The sequence below is a fragment of the Dendropsophus ebraccatus genome, chromosome 6, assembly GCF_027789765.1.
Source record: "Dendropsophus ebraccatus isolate aDenEbr1 chromosome 6, aDenEbr1.pat, whole genome shotgun sequence".
Classification (NCBI taxonomy): domain Eukaryota; kingdom Metazoa; phylum Chordata; class Amphibia; order Anura; family Hylidae; genus Dendropsophus; species Dendropsophus ebraccatus.
In genome coordinates, this window is record NC_091459.1 from 98,749,637 (window position 1) to 98,770,376 (window position 20,740).

Consider the following 20,740-nt stretch of genomic DNA (forward strand, 5'->3'; position numbering starts at 1 on the left):
GTGTCACCCCTAGTCCTCCTAATCTGGAAGATCTTGTGTCACCCCCAGTCCTCCTAATCTGGAAGATCTTGTGTCACCCCCAGTCCTCCTAGTCTGTAAACTCTTGTAAACAGGCCCCTCATTCCTTTTGTATTTTTTATTTATTTAAATTATTCAGGTCTTTAATGTGTGTGTGTGTGTGTGTGTGTGTGTGTGTTACGTAATCCCTGTATTATGTAAAAAAAAAATTAAATAGCCCTTCAGAATCTGTTGGTGCTATACAAATAAATATTATTATTACTATAGTATAAACACAGCCCAGTAACTAAGTTCAGTCTGTAACCTGAACAAATACTTTTCCCCCTATAAAAGTGTTGTAGACTATCCAAGAAGCTTCCATTCATGTACTACATGTATCATGTGAATGGCTGCTACACATGGTTGTAAACCGTCTTTAAATTCCTGCACAGCTTATAAAAACTGGGGGCTTTTTTCCAATGTCTGAAAAAAAAATTCACGTCTGTGGATTTTTTTTTTCTCATTATAGGAACAAATTGATTGTAATAATCATCATTCGGCATTTGAACACCAGTGGCTGAAGAAGTTGGATGCAGCCCTAGGGAGTCCTGGAAAACATGGATACCACCTTAGGCCAGCTTAGCACTGCAATTCCTCCAAAGTCCTGCCCTGGGCACATGTTGGATTTTGTTATGGCTCAATAATTTCCACTATAAAATCTGTAAAAGCTCCACTGCTGGATTTGGCTGAAACAGACCAAACAAGCAATGGATCCTTGTAGATACAGTGTAGATGAAATGAAAACACATGTGTCGCACATACTGATACATATGAAGATATGACGGGGCAATCAGTTAAAAAAAGATGGTACAAATGATTGTATGACTGAGACACTGCTATTTAGCAATTCCACTGAGCTTGCTGATCCACATCTGATACCGAGAAAAGAAACCAGAATTATATCTCATCTGCTGAAGCAAGTTTACAGCAGTGATACGCATGACGTGACATCTTAAATGGGGGGTTTAATTTAACCTGATGCTGTAAACCTTTCCTGCACTCTGGTGGGCTTAGCTGGACGTAGACTGTGTATTATATTATCACTCTTCATTTAAACAGGTAGTAAGTAAGGTCCCTTTCATATTTTGCATGCTAATATATGCTGGGTTACTAGCTAAAAGATATTCTAACATATACGATGGTGAAGTTTTTATTCTTTATGGAACTAAAAAGCATGGTCTACAAACACAGTCACCGTAGGGCTATGTTTTTCCTATTAATATTGATGAATGTGGTATGCATTATCCATCGAAATACCTTTTTGCCAGTATTATGATGTATACTAGCCATATAGCCTGAAAAGGTGATGTGAATGGTTTTTAATATTAAACTTCCAATGCTTAGCCTGACTATAGGTATGCTGCCCCGACAGCCATCAGTTTGGTCATTCTTAGACATGTGGCAGTAATAAAGACTGGTGTGCAACTGGTCTTTAGGGGCTCGAATATTGGCAAATTAATGTTGGCAGGTAGGTTTGCTCCCAATAACTGACGCTAGTGAGCTGATTGGATCTTTACACACAAAAACATACAGACAGGTGAATTTAGATTGTGAGCCCTATTGGGGACATGGAGCAATAATTGGCAAAAACTATGTAAAGTGCTGCGGAATCTGTGTGCGCTGTACAAATAAAAGCATTATTATTATGATTATTATTATTAATTATGCAGGCCTAAAAATTCTTTTAAGTTGACAGCACATTTTAAGGATGTGTGACCGGCTATGATAAGAGTGAAAAGCCATATAAATAATCCATTGATTGTTCACTCAACTTTGCCTGCGCAACAAATGAACTGTGTAAAAGACTTCTTAAACCAGGGCTGATCTGTTGGATTGGTGGTAGTAATAGGCTCAGGTCAGCCCACATAAATATGCCTGTTTTGTTTGTTAACATGGTGAGGACAGTGGAAAGGTGGCGAACAACGCTCATAGGATGGGCCTTCCAATTAACAACACTATGTGATAGTGATCGTCTTTGGCTACATATCATACCTCTGTTTGAATCTCAATCCACAAGCCCTTACTCACAAAATAGCAGATAATATTAGCAAATCTCATCTTGTGGAGTCTATTTATTGAACAGAGCTTATGTGGAGCCTTGTATTTGCAAAGAATGTCATTGACTCAATGAACCTGGCATTAAGCAGCTATGGAATAAAAGGCTGGAATAAGATGAAACAGTAATGATGTATAAGAGAAGCGATCTCTTTTCTATGGTTCATCCATGTGTTAGTCTTCAGTATGTATGGATGTAGTAATTAGTGGTGGGGTGACACTATAATAAGTACGCAGGCTGTATCCTATCAGACAATGCTCCTGACATTCTATTATCTACACCCAGGTGCTGCTATGTCACTTGCTGGTGACACCGACTGCAAATCTCCAATACTGAAAGAAGCAACACCTTAGACCCACTTTACAAGGGTTTCATCTACTTACTAGAATCTAGTAGTGATTCTCAGCGTCAGGGTTATTAAGAAGGGTTGCAACGGGCAAAACTGGAGCTAGATAGACTATGACAGATTATAGGCTTATATTTTTAGTGCAGACCAAAATGGCTACGGGGCTACAGTCAGCTGGTGTTAGAGGTGGTAGGTGTTAAACGCCTAAGAGGTTATCATCAGGACAATCTGAATAACTGTGTTACAAGGAAATATCAAGTCTATATTAAAACGCTCTATGTAAGAGGCTGAGAGGTTGTATCTCATGCCCCTCTCTATAATACTACATTTGGATTCATTTTTGTGAAGATAATGTAAAGCTTGTCGGGGAGAATAACTTTGGGATACAGCACCTAAGGGAACGTATGCCTTGTTGGTACAAATGGTTGGAATTGTTGGTAGATGGTTGGAGATGACAAATTGGTGGCTTTTTTGCAATCTAAAGGCCGTATTACACAGCACAATTTTCTGGGGGAAGCGAGCACCAACCTGTAAGCTCAACCCTTGCTTCATCCTCGTTCCCTGCTTCTCACTGTATGTGCTATTACACGCACAGACAGCGAGAAGGGGGAAGCAGAGGAAGGCGTTCAAACGACCATTAGATTGTTTGGGTGGCACTTTGAAGTCAGTGATCTTTCAGCATGTTGAAAGACCACGATCAGCAAACATTGTGCATGTCGACTGATCGTTGCCTTTCAACATGTACTATTACACTAAGCAATAATCATCCTGAACGGTCGGTAATTAGCCAAATAGGGCAGGTAATCATTAAGTGTAATAGTGTCTTAAGACTTTTATGTGAGATCTCTGATATATTATTCATACCTTTAATAACTGGTACTTATGCTGTCATTAGGTGGGGGAGGAGCACATCTTATTTTGCTATGGAACAATGAGTTGTGAATTCCAGTTATGACCCTGACATATTTTTGAAAAGTATAAAAAAAAATACCAAGGGCTAAAAGGTTTGCATTCTATTATACTGTCATGAATGAAGAGATACACTTCCCATTTAACTCTTCCCGTTTAAATTTAAAGTGTCACTGTTCTTTGGGAAAACATTTGGCATGTCATAGAGACATGTCAAAAGTTTTGATCAGTCTGGGTCTGAGTGTTTACACCCGTACCAATCAGGAGAATGAGTGGGGAAGAGGACTGCACTGCAGCGTGTCCTCTCCCCGCTCTGTGTCAGAATAATCAGTTAGGCTCCATAAAGCTCCATTATAAGCCCAACTGATCACATGACACAGAGCCGATCGGTACGAGTCTGAACACTCAGACCCGGATATGTCAAAAGTTTTGTAAACGACAGTGACACTTTAACCCCTTAACGACATCGGGCGTAAACTTACGCCCTCGCGCCCTGGTACTTGGCGCATCAGGGCGTAAATTTACGCCCGATGTTTCCCCGATCGCTGCGTGTTCACACACAGCGGTCGGGGAAGATGGCCTGCTATAAATCATAGCAGGCCATCTTAGCTTCACGGCACGGGGGGTGGTTAACACCCCCCGTGCTTACGATCGCCGCTATAGGCTGATCAATTCAGATCAGCCAATAGCGGCGATCGGAACCTTTCCGGGTCATCGGCGACCCGATGACCCGGAAAAAAATGGCGGTCGGTGCTGTCCGAGGACGGCACCGACCGCCATTACTGTAAAAAGTAATGGTGATCGCCGTGCCACCGGCCCGATCGCCGTGAACGGCCGGCCGGCCGTTCACGGCGATCGGGCCGGTGGCTCGGCGATCAGAGTCCCACAAAATAGTAAATACCTGCCCTGGACCCCTCAGCTAGGCAGCCGAGGGGTCCAGAGCAGGTATTTGTACATTACTCACCTGTCCCGGGCTCCTGATCGGCGTCTTCCGGGTTCGCGGCATCCTCGTCTTCGTTCGGGTCTTCGGCTTCTTCCGTGACGTCACGTTCGGCTTCTCTCGGCTATTTTCGGCTCCAGCGTCGGCTGTTTCCGTATTTTGCGCTCTGCTGCCCTCTAGCGGCTGATAATGTGTAATACACGTATCAGCCACTATAGGGATGTTCAGAATGTAGAAATTTTTATTTTTATTTTTTTCAAATTTTTTTTTTTCTATTTTCCGCACCCTATCGCCGCTGAGTGTTGATCAGCATCGCACGAAAGTGCGCTGCTAATCAGCAACTCCTCCTTTTTGGCGTAGGGTGTTTTTTTTCTATATTCTACTGCCACGGTCTGCTTATAAGTGCAGACCGTGGCAGTAGAATATATCACCAACTCCTTTGTTGGCGTAGGTTTTTTTTTTATACTTACTGTAAAAAAACACGTAAAAAACACTACATTACACCACACTACATTGAATAAAGTTTGACACTACACCACTACATACCCCATATACCAATCCCCGTATAAAGATGGCCCCCAGGGTGTTTTCGGCGTCAGAGGGATACGTTATTATTACCTCCGACACCGAAACAGCCAGTGAGGATGAATGGGGGGGATCGTTCTTTCCTCCATTCATCCTCATCCTCCAATGACATGTCTGGGGGGTAGCGTAGCGTACGCTGCCCCCCAGACACGTCTTTTCCGCCAGTACCGTCCCAATAAGAGATGACGGTATGGAGTGAAATTCTACAATCTCTGTGAGAGTACCTCAGGGTACACTTACAGATTTAGGGTACGTGCACACTGCGGAATGGCAAAGGATAACCCTTTGTGCATTCCGCAGCTGGCACCCGCCGGCGGACTGATGCGGGCGCATGTCTCTACCCGTGTCATAGACTCCATTCTATGCACGGGTGGATTCCATCGTCCATCCAAAGAATGAATACGTTGGACGGAGAGCGGAATCCGCCCGTGCATAGAATGGAGTCTACGACACGGACGGAGACGTGCGCCTGCATCAGTCCGCCGGTGGGTGCCAGCTGTGGAATGCACGAAGGGTTATCTGTCGCGATTCCGCAGTGTGCACGTACCCTTAGAGTGTATGTAGGAAGGGACACCCGAATCCAGCCCCCAGATGCCCCCGCCCCCCCCATCCTCGGAGTTAGTGGGAAGATCGTTCGGGAACTGATCTTCCCACTGCTGGATAAAGGTCACCACCACCTGTACGGGGATAACTTTTATACCAGCACCCCCTCTTCCGGTCCCTCGCTGCCTGAGCTACTGTAGCTTGCGGCACGATCCGAACATATCAGAAGTAGTAATAGAGCCCTAATATTTAGCAGCCATGGAGCGGACCCAGCACTTCTGGATATGAAGGACCCCGTATCGCACCAGGACAACATTTTCCAGGTGACGTCCCCCACACTGGAGAACAGGAGACCCCAGAAGAAGTGCAGAGTGTGGCGTAACAGGGGGATCAGGAAGGACACCATTTTCCCGTGTGACACCTGTCCTGATCCCCCCGGCCTCTGCATACTGGATCGCTCCAAGGCGTACCACACGTCACTGGGGTTCTACATTATCTAAATTCTGTCCCTTATTCCTATTTCAGGGGTCACGTTGATCCAGGGATTATTCTGATCGCCAATATGGAGTCGGGAAGGAATTTTCCCCTGTGATGAGGCTACTGTCGTCTGCCTTACGAGGGTTTTTTTTTGCCTTCCTCTGGATCAACACAGGTTGAGTTTGATGGACACCTGTCATTTCCAACCTTATAAACTAATAATTGGCCTAATACCCCCAAATAAATTAGAATTGTCCCTTTTCCCCAGCTAAGTAGGTATGGCTGCCATTCCCATTAGAGGATGCCATGATGCAATTACAAAGCCTCTGTGCGGCCAGGACAGTAGAAACCCCCCACAAGTGACCCCATTCTGGAAACTACACCCCATAAGGAATCTAAGAAGGGGGGCAGCGGGGATATGGCCCCCTGGTGACGGCCACATTTGGGACGTGAAAATGAAAAAAATTGTATTTTTTATTTTCTCGGCACATGTTCTACGTAAGTGCCCGTCACCAGTGGGGTCCATATGCTCACTGCACCCCTTGTTAGATTCCTTATGGGGTGTAGTTTCCAGAATGGGGTCACTTGTCGGGGGTTTCTACTGTCCTGGCAGCACAGGAGCTTTGTAATTGCGACATGGCCTCCATCCTCCATTCCAGCCTCTAAATGGCGCTCTGTCCCTTTGGTGACTTGCCCTGTGCCCATATGGCACATTATGCCCACATGTGGGGTATTTTCGTACTCAGGGGACACTACCCTACACGTTTTGTGTTCATTTTCTTTTTAACCCCTTGTGGAAATGGAAAAAAATCAAGGCTAGACCAACATTTAGTGTAATTTTTGTAAAATTTTTACTCTAAATCATTAATCTTGTCATGTTTTTTCATTTTCACAAGGGGTTAAAAGATAAAAAAAACATTTAATGTGTAGAGCAATTTCCCCTGAGTACGGAAATACCCCACATGTGGACATAAAGCGCCATGCGGGTGCAGGGTAAGCCTCCGAAGGGAAGAAGCGCCATTTGGTTTTTGAAGGCTGGATTTGGATGGAATGGATTTCGAGGGGCCATGTTGCATTCAAAAGGCCCCTGTGTTGCCAAGACAGTTGAAACCCCCCACAAGTGACCCCATTATGGAAACTGCACCCCTCAAGGAATGTAACAAGGGGTGTAGTGAGCATATGGACCCCACTGGTGACGGACACAAATGTGGAACAATGTGGCGTGAAAATGAAATATTACATTTTTTACACTATAATGTTGGTTTAGCCTTGAATATATCATTTTCACAAGGGGTTAAAAGAGGAGAAAAAAAACAAAATGTGTAGCGCAATTTCCCCCGAGTCCGTAAATACCCCACATGTGGACATAAAGCGCCATGTGGGCGCAGGGCAAGCCTCCGAAGGGAAGGAGCACCATTTCGTTTTTGAAGGCTGGATTTGGATGGAATGGATTTTGAGGGGCCATGTTGCATTCAAAAGGCCTCTGTGTTGCCAAGACAGTTGAAACCCCCCACAAGTGACCCCATTATGGAAACTACACCCCTCAGGGAATGTAACAAGGGGTGTAGTGAGCATATGGACCCCACTGGTGACGGGCACAAATGTGGAACAATGTGGCGTGAAAATGAAATATTACATTTTTTACACTATAATGTTGGTTTAGCCTTGAATTTATCATTTTCACAAGGGGTTAAAAGAGAAAAAAACACACAATATGTGTAGAGCAATTTCCCCCGAGTCCGTAAATACCCCACATGTGGACATAAAGCGTCATGTGGGCGCAGGGCAAGCCTTCGAAGGGAAGGAGCACCATTTGGATTTTGGAGGTTGGATTTGGCTAGAATGGATGATGAACGCCATGTCGCATTTACAGAGCCCTCGTGCTGCCAAAACACTGGAAACCCCCCACAAGTGACCCCATTCTGGAAACTGCACCCCTCAAGGAATCTAACAAGGGGTGCAGTGAGGATATGGACCCCTTGATGATGGGCACATTTGTGCCATGAAAGTGAAAAAATGAAAATTTTCCCTTTCACGTCACATTGTTCCACATTTGTGCCCGTCACCAGTGGGGTCCATATGCTCACTGCACCCCTTGTTAGATTCCTTGAGGGGTGTAGTTTCCAGAATGGAATCACTTGTGGGGGGTTTCCAGTGTCTTGGCAGCACGAGAGCTCTGTAAATGCGACATGGCCCTTGAAATCCTTTTCAGTAAAATTCGGCTTCCAAAAGCCAATTGGCGCTCCTTCCCTTTGGAGGCTCGTCCTGCGCCCCCTTGGCACTCTATCGCCACATGTGGGGTATTTCTGTACTCGGGAGAAACTGCGCTACACATTTTTTGTCTTTTTTTGCCTCTTATCCCTTTAAGAAAATGAAAAATTGAAGGCTAGAACAACGTTTTAGTGTAAAAAATAAATTTTTCTTTTTTCACGCCATATTGTTCAGAAAATCTGTGAAGCACCTGTGGGGTCCAGATGCTCACCGCACCCCTTGTTACATTCCTTGAGGGGTGTAGTTTTCTAAATGGTGTCCCTTTAGGGGTGTTTTTTAGGTTTTGGCACCCCAGAGCCTCTGCCAACCTGAAGTGGTACAGTCAAAAATGACCAAATATAACGGAGGCGTTGAAATTCACTAGGCGCTCCCTTATATCTGAGGCTTGTGGTTGCGTCAAATAGCGCAATACGGCCACATATGGGGTATTTCTATAAACTGCAGAAACGGGGCAATAATTATTGGGGTGCATTTCTCTGGTAATAGGTTTATAATTATGAAAAATATTGGATTACAATAAAATCTCTGCACAGAAAATTAAAATTTTCAAATTCATTACACACTTAGCTTTTATTTCTGTGACTCCCCTAAAGGGTTAAAACACTTTCTGGATATGCTTTTGCAGAGTTTGGGGGGTGCAGTTTCTGAAATGGGGTGCTTTGTGGGGCTTTCTAACATACAGGCTCCTCAAATACACTTTAAACCTGAACAGGTCCCTAAAAATATCTGATTTTGAAATTTTACTGAAAATTTGGAAATTTGCTGCTAATGTTTTAAGCTTCCTATCGTCTAAAAAAAATGAAAGATAGTTTAATAAATGCCGCCAACATAAAGTAGACATGTTGCTAATGCTATTTAATATATAATTTATGTGGTATAACCACTTTCTGTATACGCAAAGAAGTTTCAAAGTTGGAAAAATGAATTTTTTCACATTTTTTCACATTATTTGGGTTTTTTTCATAAAGATTTGTTATGAGTATCGACTCCAATTTACCAGAAATGTAAAGTACAATATGTCACGAGAAAACAATCTCAGAATCAGCCGGATAGGTAAAAGCATCCCGAAGTTATTAATGACTAAAGTGACACTGGTCATATTCATAAAATTTGTCTCTGTCATTAAGGCCATTTCAGGCTCTGTCCTTAAGGGGTTAAGCAGTTGTCCACATTAACCAATTTCTTTTTGTCATGAGGTTTCTATGATCATGGAATGTCTCATTGTGGGAACCCTGTGTGATAACATGCTGGGGACCTGGCAGCATATCAAACAGATAAAAAGTCCTGAAACTTTGAGAGGATAAAAAAAAGCCAAAACAAAACTATAAAAAACTCTTTGTTCATTAAGGCCTAAATTAGGCTGGTCTCCAATGGGGTTAAACAAGTGCCATTTTTACCACAATTTGCTACTACTGTGTTTTTTGTGTCACACTGTCAAAGAGAAACCATCAGCAGGTTCATACATACAAACCTGCTGATTTGTTCCTGAAGCAGAAGAGCTGCTGATTTCAATGCAGGTCTTCTTAATTTCCTCAATGGCGCAGTTACTAGTACTTTAATCCTAAGGATTTATGTAAATGAGCTTGTTCTTTGCACCCTTGGTGCACTTTCCTGCCTGCCCACCAGCTTGTAAGTCCACTACTACTTATGCATATTCATTTATGCATAAGTAGCCACGTCTCCCTCCTTGGACCAGATACATATGGGCAAGTGTGAGATTGTCTGAGGAGAAAGATGTGGCTACTTATACATAGATAAATATGCATAAGTATAAAGGGACAAACAAGTCAGTGGGATGAGCAGTGCACTGAGGGGCTGAGGAACACCCCCAGTGCACCAAACAAGATAATTTACATATTTACTTAAACATGGCGCCGTGGAAGAAAATAAGAAGACCTGCATCGGAATCATCAGCTCTGCCGCTACAGGTACTTAACAGCAGGTTAAAACAAAAAATAGAGTATGCAAATATTTCCTTGTTTTTTGCTTCTAAAACATAATGAAACTTTAGAAACAAAATATATATTTATTATTATTTATTGTTTAGGGTTTTGTATTTTTTTACTGTCTCCTTTATGTAAAACACGGGATGGAAACAGCAACACACATACATAGTGTAAGGTGACTAATATGTTGCATTAGTAGTGAGCAACATGACATTATCTGACATTTTCACTATGTGTAGATTTTCTTGATATTCTTAAATAAGAATCTCGGCCATAGGATTTTTTTTTCACACATCAGTATATGTGGTACCACAATGTTCCAGAATCAGTTTGACAGCTGCCTCACATGGCTACAGAAAGTCCTTAGAGATCTACCTTCTACAACTCATATCTTGATATGTGGTTTCCCACTCTTTGACATGATCGACAGGTCACTGTCACTTCCACAAATAGTGAGATCATCTTATATATTTTGGACTTTTCTTAACCCCAATGGCAGTGTCATCCGCAAAATGTGGCGACAGTTACAAGAACCCTATTAAATGCACAGATAGCTGGGAAATGTAGGGTACTAGGAAAAAAAGAGCAAGATTTACAGCCAGACATGGATGACGAGGGGGGGGGGGGGGGGTTGGTTTGGAAGGAGCCAAATCTCCTATTTAATAAAAACTTCAGTCTAGTCATTTATACGTTGGATTCTATCTCTGAGCAAATCTTATTGCCTAATGTATCCACATTTATTTTTTCCAATGAATTTAGAAAGTGAAAGCTGGACTGGTTGCAAAGGCTTTGACACATTTGAATTTTAGAGGCGATGTCTGAGTCCCTTTATGTCAGAATGTTTCTCTGATGTTTAAGGGCTTGTCTGGCCAGGACCCCTTAATGTTCTAGGCCAGGGAGGGGGTGAGTGAAAAAATAACATACCCTTAACTCTCATCCACTCTGGTCTCTTATGATGCTGACACTTTAAGGTTGTGGGTTTGGCTCAGCCATTCAGATGCTGTAGTGGTGTCCCTTTTCTGACACTGAGCAGGCCTTCTTCTTCAGGCCTCCAAGCTCAGTAGTGTCATCAAAGCGGAGTACTGGCAGCAATGCAGGAGCCAAGCAGGTAAGTGTATGTTATTTTTTACACTCACCTCACCTTCCCAGGCTTAGCGCTGTTCGGACAATCCCTTTAAGATAGTCATACTATTGTGCTGCTGAAACCCGAAGAAATCAGATGTCATTTGTGGGGGGAGCTCTGTTTCGGTTTCCCTGCAGTGTGACCACACAAAGACAAAGAATCTAATGTATTCTAGCAGTTACTACATTCAGTACATGTGCAAATATAAACATTTATTTGGGACTCAAAGGCTGGGTCACCTGCTGCTTTGGTGGTCCCACAAAACTACTGTATATACAATTACAACACTTTACTCTCCATTTTGGATAAAAATATTGCTTAACACTCCAAACTGCCTAAATCATGGATTGGGAGAATCTCAACAACCAAGATGATGTTACTTCCCAAAATCTTATACTATTTTAGAAATCTTCCTGTCCCAGTCACTGTGTCTCTATTGAAACGTATCCAGCGAACCATTAATATGTTTGTGTAGCTGGGTCAACTAGCTAGGGTCTCTGCCCAGATACTATATCTACCTGTAGCTCAGGGTGGGCTTGGGTGCCCCAATGTACTTTTATATTATCAAGCTGCGATATTGGATCAATTGAACTATTGGTGCATTGATGGTGCTCCCAATCTATGGATAGAGACGGAGGCAGTTCTACTCCCTAACCTCTCTCAGCCCTCTAGTGAACTTCTAGACTTGGTATACCAAGACCGCCATGGATCTCACCTACCATGCCTGCGGGCCTAAAAATTTGGAACAAAGATGTTGTTAATTCAGTGCTTATTCCTCTACGACCTATGAATCTTATTCCTGACTCTGAATTCTCAACCTGGGTGGATAGAGGAATAAAGAATCTCTCTTTCCTGTATGAGAATGGGGTACTAGTTTCCTTTTTCCATTTGGTTTCGACATATCATTTTATTTCTACAAATTTTAAAGCAGTCCGACTCTGCTTAAAGGATATGGATATGCACTCTTCACCTCCTATGACGAAATATGAAATGTACTTCACTAGCCCTAGAAGACCTGTCAGGGGTCTTTCCATCGTTTATAAAGCAAAACAGCCTCGACTGACCACTTTGCCCTTTGTAGTGAAATGGGAACGTGAATTAGGGAGAACGTTCGTGGAGGAGCATTGGTATCACATGTTTTCTTTATGTACTAGAGTGTCCCATTGTATTGGCCACCTAGAGGCTTCCAGAAAGCTGTCCTACAGATGGTGTTTGGCACCCTACAGTTTGTCAAAAATATATCGAGGCTCTGACCTTATATGCTGGCGTTGTAAGGTTAAAGTTGGTGTGCTACTGCATATTTGGTGGGAGTGTCCAGTGCCAATACCCTTCAGGCATACTGTCCTTGAAAAGATACTCATGTTTCCTTTGAATCTGGGCCCAGCATGGCCTTGCTATCCATGGACACTGATGATCTCCATTTCTCGGACGTGACGGTGTTACTCCATATATTAATGACCAACAGAACTGCCATAGCGAGAAAAAGGAAATCAGTGAAGGTCCCTATAGTAAAAGATATTCAGGCTATGGTGAATTTTAATTACTAAATGGAACTGTCTATTGTTATTAGATCTGATAAGACGAGATCAGTGGAAAAGCTTTGGCATAAATAAAGCTCATATCAGAAATCTTTGTGAATTAGGATTTTGTTTGATATGAATCCCTACCCTCACTACTGCTATTGTGAGTAATTTTTTTGCACTATATGACCTTGCCAGTACTTTTCTCTACAGGTATATTGGAGAAACTCTTTGCTCATGTTACATTATATTAATCTTTACTGTCCGGTCAGTTGTTTGCTGGCCTTGTTTATATTTCCTTGTAAAAAATTGAAAATTTTCAGTAAACTATTTGTCAGATTTGGTGAAGCAGATTTGGTGAAGCTATGCTAAAGTATATACTTGCAAACAGTTCTGTCAGTATGCTGACATGTACCATAAAAGCAGGCTATTCAGTTCAGTTCAGTTCACTAAACTAGACAACTCCTTTAAAAAAAATTCTCCACCTTAGACAATAGAGAGATAATAAAGTGTCCGCCTGTTGGTTCTTCAGCCATCATTTGTAAACTCTGGAAGTGTGATTGTTCAACTTCTTAAATCGCCACTGCAGAAGAAATCAAGGAATGCACAATACCATTCAAATCAATGGGTGGACGGTGTAATGCAGGACAGGACAGGTCCTACAGAATGTTAGGTGCTCCTTGCAACAACTCTTTACTCAAAAGGTGACAATCCTGAAGAGGGATCTATTTATATTGTCCTATAGTATTCTAATGAAAATCTAAATTTAGTCAGTCGGAGTCTTTGCACACATAAGGCTATAATACTTTCTATGCACTTTTCCAAGGTATAAACAGAATCCTAGGCAAGACCTGTGCCAACATTTAGAGGACAAACTTATTAATAATGCAGCACTTTTCTGAGCTAACTATATACTCCTTTTAATATATATAATCTATAGTAAATTTGCATCCTACAACTGAAATACACCACAATGTCATAAAAAGTTATTAAAGGGATGTAAAACTTTAAGACGGTCATAAAATGCCTAATTTTTCCAGTGGTTTTCAGCAGTGGTTATGGAGACAGACATAACCACTAGATCTGGTATGAGTAATGCTATAGGTCGGAGAACATTACCAGAGTTGGCTTATAATGGAGAATGATATATTATAGTACTCTACATACCAAATGGTGTTGCAATAAACTTTCAGGTTAGTGGCCCTTTAAGTATTTTTTAAACAAAAAGGCAAAAAGAAAGAAAAAAAACTACAGCACAGGCCTTGAATACAACTATTTTGTACTAGAATATACAGGTTAGTCTGTTTTGCAAACCTTGTCTAGGCCCAAGGAAGATGATTCTGTGGTTCTAGAAGCTGCCATTCAGCCAGTTTTTATTGGCCTACTTGTCAACACTAGTCTAAAGGCCAACACCAACATAGATGCTGAAAAAGAAGACGACCCTGTACTTTCCTCCATACACATCCACTGGTGTATCCCCACTGGGGCCCTAATGTACATAAGGACAAGGAGTATATTCTAATAATGACCATTGTTCACATACAATAAGCCTTTACAGGGCAGATATTGAAAGCCTTTCATTGATGCTATCTCCATTCCCCAAACTGGAGTAAATGCAGAGAGCAAAAGTGCCCATGAATATTTACCAGCCTTTTACATTAAAACAAACATTTACACTGCTCTCTACAGGCCTTTCCAATGTCACACATTGCAGAACATCACTTCTACACATTTTCTACATTCAATAGAATAAGAATGCTATTTTTTACAATGATGTACAGTAAAAAGAGAATCCACAAGAATAAATCTCTATCTTATACGGTATAAAGGCAGTGCCAAAAATCGGAAACCCTTACCTATTACCTCCATCACATCACTTAGTATGCCGACGTCAGTCATTTACAACTACAAGACATAAACCTCTAAGCATCCAAGCAGGCAGAAAGACTCACATCATACACCACCAAGTCATATAGTTGTGTTACATAAGGTATAGACAATACGGGCATAGCAACATATAACATTTATACGGAGAAGCATGGAAAATGATAGAGAAATGAGAAAGGATTAAGCCCCCGTGCACATTCCTATGATAAATGCCACAGCTGTACCCTTATAAATAATCCTGTCTCTACTGTCACAGTTTGCAAAGGCATACTCTACCATTATGATCAGAGTTCTCGGTCTGCTTATTTCATCCACATCATCCTGTAGCACAATTTCATGTGACAGATCTTCTTGTCGTCTTGTGCAAATGTGAGGACAGCTCCTCTGTACCACAGAGCGAAAGGCTTGGAGCAGAACAATGCTGGCAGCACAGCCCATATCTGCATCCTGAAGCCCACAAAATAACTTCTATGTTGCTGCTATGTTTGTACAACAGTGGCTCCTTGTCCCTGACAGCAGCCTACACTGCAGCTGCAGCCAGCCGGCTCTCCAATCAGTTCCTGCTGCCCGGATCATCTGATCACAACTAAATAGCTTGGATGCAGCTAAAGGAAAAGACTTCATCCACTGTAACTGAACACTTGCACAGACATTAGGGCACGAAGCAGGCTCCAAATAATTCTGGAAGCCAGAGAAGACCAAGGTTTCCTGTTTTCTGATTTCCAAAAGAAAAGAGTTGCATTTCCATGGTTCTTCTATTAAAAGCATCTGTTCAAATAAAATAATGCATTTGCTTGTTGGAAAAGGAAAAGTCAGAAAATAGTCAGATTTTCTATAAAGCAACAGTGAATATCAAGTGATACGTTTTACAGTCACCAAAGAGTTTTTGTCTTTCAAATCAACTGGTGACAGCAAGTGCCAGATATTTGTAATTTACTTCTATGAAAAAATCTTGAGCCTTACAGTACTTATCAGCTGCTTTATGTTCTGCAGGAAGTGGTATATTCTTTCCAGTCTGACTAGGTGCTCTCTGCTGCCACCTCTGTCTGTGACAGGAGCTGTTTAGAGCAGTGGCAAATCCATATAGAAAACCTCTTTGGCTCTCCAGGAAAGAATACCACACCCAACAGGGCATACAGCAGCTGATAAGTACTGGAAGACAAGATTTTTTTTTAATAGAAGTAAATTATAAATCTCTGGCACTTTATGATACCAGTTGATTTGTAAGAATTTTTTTTTTTTTGCTGAACTTCGCCTTTGAAGAAATGCATTATTTAAAACAGGAATTGAATTAGGAGGGATTCCGTCACAGACTTTGATTTGGGGAATGTATTAATTTCCTGCCAGTGTCATATAAAAGAATGTGTCATTATAGATCGCAGAAATTTCTGGGACTGAGCAATCTGTTTCCTACATGTGAACTAGGTAATTCATGTAGTATGTGCACTGTTTTTTACAAGCCTGTAACCGGTTGCTTTTGATAATAGTCTGAGAAGGCCATAACCACACAGAATTATAGAAAAATAAGAGATTTATTACAGAAAACAATACTTAGCTGCAGTTACAGATGGTACAGATGCATAGATGTTCCTTCCACAATGAAATGGGGAGCCCCATTGTATATTATGGACTAATATACACCCATTTTGCTCGATGACAGGGTGCTGGGCACCTTCCATCCATGGTCCCAGCTGAGGCTGACTAGAAGCTACATACCCCCGATCTTTATAGTAAGTTTGGGTGGGGGGTGATGTGCTTCCAGAAATGTCTATGTAGACCACTGATGACCATGAATGGAAGTTTCCCAGGCCCTGTACATGTTTACCAAGCAAAATGTGGTTGTACAATTACAGCTACATGCATTCGGGCAATAACAACAACTGTGTCCTCCAATGTTGACACTACTGGGGAGGTTTATGGCCGAACAGTTGACATAACAATACATCTACCTATTCCCATGCACATAGCTAAATACAAACCAATCCCACTTACACAGCCAGCTAAGATAGATAGATAGATAGATAGATAGATAGATAGATAGATAGATAGATAGATAGATAGATAGATAGATAGATAGATACAAATAAGACATGAAAACACTACACTCCTTCCTATCACATGAATAAGACACTTTAGCAATCTGAAATAAACCCATCCGGTTACAAAGCCCCAATATGTAAAATGAGACAGGAGAATCTGCTGGGTGTGAATAGATGCTTAGTGTTGTTCCCCACAGTATTATTTTAGAATTTCTGGACAAACTAAATGGTTGGACACAAATAGTAACATAATATTAGGTTTATATATAGAACTACACTGAACGGAAATTTTAGTGTGATTATTGTCCTATAGGAGTACCAGCCCATTAGATAGAGGTACGGTGGTCCCTCAAGTTACAATATTAATTGGTTCTAGGATGACCATTGTATGTTGGAAATATTGTATCTGGAGACCGAAATTGGTAATTGGTTCTGAAGTCCCTAATATGAAGCCGCCTTCACCTTGTGCCCAAAGGAGCAGCTCATCCTGGCACAGGTAAGAGCAGTACAGGAGATGTAGTATTACACTGTACTATAAAGAAGAAATACTAGGCACACACATCAGTACAGGACATGTAGTATCACACTGTACTGTAGAGAGGAGATGCTAGATACACACAGCAGTACAAGACATGTAGTATCACACTGTACTATAAAGAGGAGATACTAGACACACACAGCAGTACAGGACATGTAGTATCACACTGTACTGTAGAGAGGAGATACTAGACACACACAGCAGTGCAGGACATGTAGTATCACACTGTACTATAAAGAGGAGATACTAGACACACACAGCAGTACAGGACATGTAGTATCACACTGTACTGTAGAGAGGAGATACTAGACACACACAGCAGTACAGGACATGTAGTATCACACTGTACTATAAAGAGGAGATACTAGACACAAAGCAGTACAGGACATGTAGTATCACACTGTACTATAGAGAGGAGATACTAGACACACAGCAGTACAGGACATGTAGTATCACACTGTACTGTAGAGAGGAGATACTAGACACACAGCAGTACAGGACATGTAGTATCACACTGTACTGTAGAGAGGACATACTAGACACACAGCAGTACAGGGCATGTAGTATCACACTGTACTATAGAGAGGAGACACTAGACACACACAGCAGTACACGACATGTAGTATCACACTGTACTATAGAGAGGACATACTAGACACACACACAGCAGTATAGGACATGTAGTATCACACTGTACTATAGAGAGGAGACACTAGACACACAGCAGTGCAGGACATGTAGTATCACACTGTACTATAAAGAGGAGATACTAGACACACACAGCAGTACAGGACATGTAGTATCACACTGTACTATAAAGAGGAGATACTAGACACAAAGCAGTACAGGACATGTAGTATCACACTGTACTATAGAGAGGAGATACTAGACACACAGCAGTACAGGACATGTAGTATCACACTGTACTGTAGAGAGGAGATACTAGACACACAGCAGTACAGGACATGTAGTATCACACTGTACTGTAGAGAGGAGATACTAGACACACAGCAGTACAGGACATGTAGTATCACACTGTACTGCAGAGAGGAGACACTAGACACACACAGCAGTACAGGACATGTAGTATCACACTGTACTATAAAGAGGAGATACTAGACACACACAGCAGTACAGGACATGTAGTATCACACTGTACTGTAGAGAGGAGATGCTAGACACACAGCAGTACAGGACATGTAGTATCACACTGTACTATAGAGAGGAGACACTAGACACACACAGCAGTACAGGACATGTAGTATCACACTGTACTGTAGAGAGGAGATACTAGACACACACAGCAGTACAGGATATGTAGTATCACACTGTACTGTAGAGAGGAGATGCTAGATACACACAGCAGTACAGGACATGTAGTATCACCCTGTAATGTAGAGAGGAAATACCAGACACACAGCAGTACAGGACATGTAGTATGAAACTATACTGTATAAGGAAGATGCTAGACACACACAGCAGTACACGACATGTAGTATCACACTGTACTATAAAGAGGAGATACTAGACACACACAGCAGTACAGGACATGTAGTATCACACTGTACTATAGAGAGGAGACACTAGACACACACAGCAGTACAGGACAGGTACTATCACACTGTACTGTAGAGAGGACATACTAGACACACAGCAGTACAGGGCATGTAGTATCACACTGTACTATAGAGAGGAGACACTAGACACACACAGCAGTACACGACATGTAGTATCACACTGTACTATAGAGAGGACATACTAGACACACACAGCAGTATAGGACATGTAGTATCACACTGTACTATAGAGAGGAGACACTAGACACACACAGCAGTACAGGACATGTAGTATCACACTGTACTATAGAAAGGAGATACTAGACACACACAGCAGTACAGGACATGTAGTATCAAACTGTACTGTAGAGAGGAGATACTAGACACACACACACACAGCAGTACAGGACATGTAGTATCACATTGTACTATAGAGAGGAGACACTAGACACACACAGCAGTACAGGACATGTAGTATCACACTGTACTGTAGAGAGATACCAGACACACACAGCAGTACAGGACATGTAGTATCACACCATACTGTAGAGAGGAGATACTATACAGCCAATCAATGCATGCATTGTTCAGCAATCTTTTGGCTACTGGATCTCTCCTTTTCTTTTTGACAGCAATGACATTCAAACCAACCATCTGTTTTTATAGCCCAATGGTGCTTACGAAGGAGTTGTGCATTCAGATACATAAGGCTTTGTTTCTAATTTACGCTGGCATTTCTTAACCAATAATCATGTAATGTTGACTATTGGGGAGGAAATGGGGGCATGGTTTGGATCATGTTCAGAACATATCAGAACGTGGAAACAGCCTAAGTTGAAGCACTAGTATTGTATTCGGCTGCAATTTGGTCATCAGAACAATTATTGATGTCCTCCTCTGACCCTTTCCATTGATGAGTTGTTTACATCCACAGGATTCCTTTCTGTTAGATGTTTTTTCTCCATCACACATCTTCAGTACACTCTCAAAACCACTGTATAAAAAAACCCAAGCTTGGCAGATTGTGAAATACAGGCCCTGGCTTTTCTAGCACCAATGGCCAGGCATTGTTCCAACTCACTAAAATCACTTAATTTTTTTCTTTCCAATGTGCATTTACAGAGACTGATCCACAGAAAATATGCACACTTGATTTTGTATCTGGGGAGTTCCAACCATGAAAGGGCAGGTGTCTATACCAGTGGCCATTCAAGGTATGTACCCTAATTCAGCTGCCGCCTATCAGTTCACATTCTATAGATGTTTATATTTTTTTCTGCAGCCCATATACTAAAATATAAGTAACATAAATATAAGTGACAATGCTTTACACTCTCTAAACTTTTGAGCATCAAACATTATAATAATATGATAGAAGCATTAGAAATCAATAAGAACGTTACTGACAAAGGCTACACAGAGTGAGCATTCCCAAAACAACTGTACATGCATGTGAGGGTTATATATATATATATATATATATATATATATATATAGTCACATTCCCAGACGAGAAGATAAAGCCAAAATCTTTTACAAATACCACAAAAAAGTAAAGTCAATAGAAATCAGTCATGATTTACTGTATACAGACTAGAGGCAGATGTGCATATTTTACAGACAGGCCAAGCTAAAGAAAACATGTCTGGAAATAAACCTGGTCGTTGTCTAATGGATTGCAGTTTACACCTTAAAAGGAATTATAGTTTTTCATAAATGTAAAAAAAAATGTAAAAACTTAAAAGATGAAAACTAGAATTCTTAAATGTATCTAAAAGCAGAACATTTCAGAAAATGTGAAAAGATGTTTTGCAAAACATGCCAGGCTCCATATCCAGTAATTAGATTATGGACTATAGCCTTCAATACATTATATAAATATATTGTATAAAGCAGTTTTCACCAGGTTTACATCTAAAGGCTGCAGCTCTAATTTTTGAGCTGTCT

The 20,740-nt window shown here is 41.5% G+C and overlaps 1 protein-coding gene across 3 annotated transcripts in view; it reads right to left on the bottom strand.

Moving 5' to 3' along the window:
• Nucleotides 1-20,740, bottom strand: part of DOCK10 (dedicator of cytokinesis 10) — a 222,844-nt gene that overhangs the window by 155,536 nt on the left and 46,568 nt on the right. Inside the window, exon 1 of one of the 3 annotated variants that reach the window (XM_069975416.1) lies at nt 14,937-15,129. The exons of the other annotated variants lie outside the window; for them this stretch is intronic. Within the exon in view, the coding sequence (XP_069831517.1) occupies nt 14,937-15,098 (162 nt within the window). The 5' untranslated portion in view covers nt 15,099-15,129. Of the gene's footprint in view, nt 1-14,936; nt 15,130-20,740 lie in introns of those variants that run through there. 3 annotated transcript variants of the gene reach the window in all.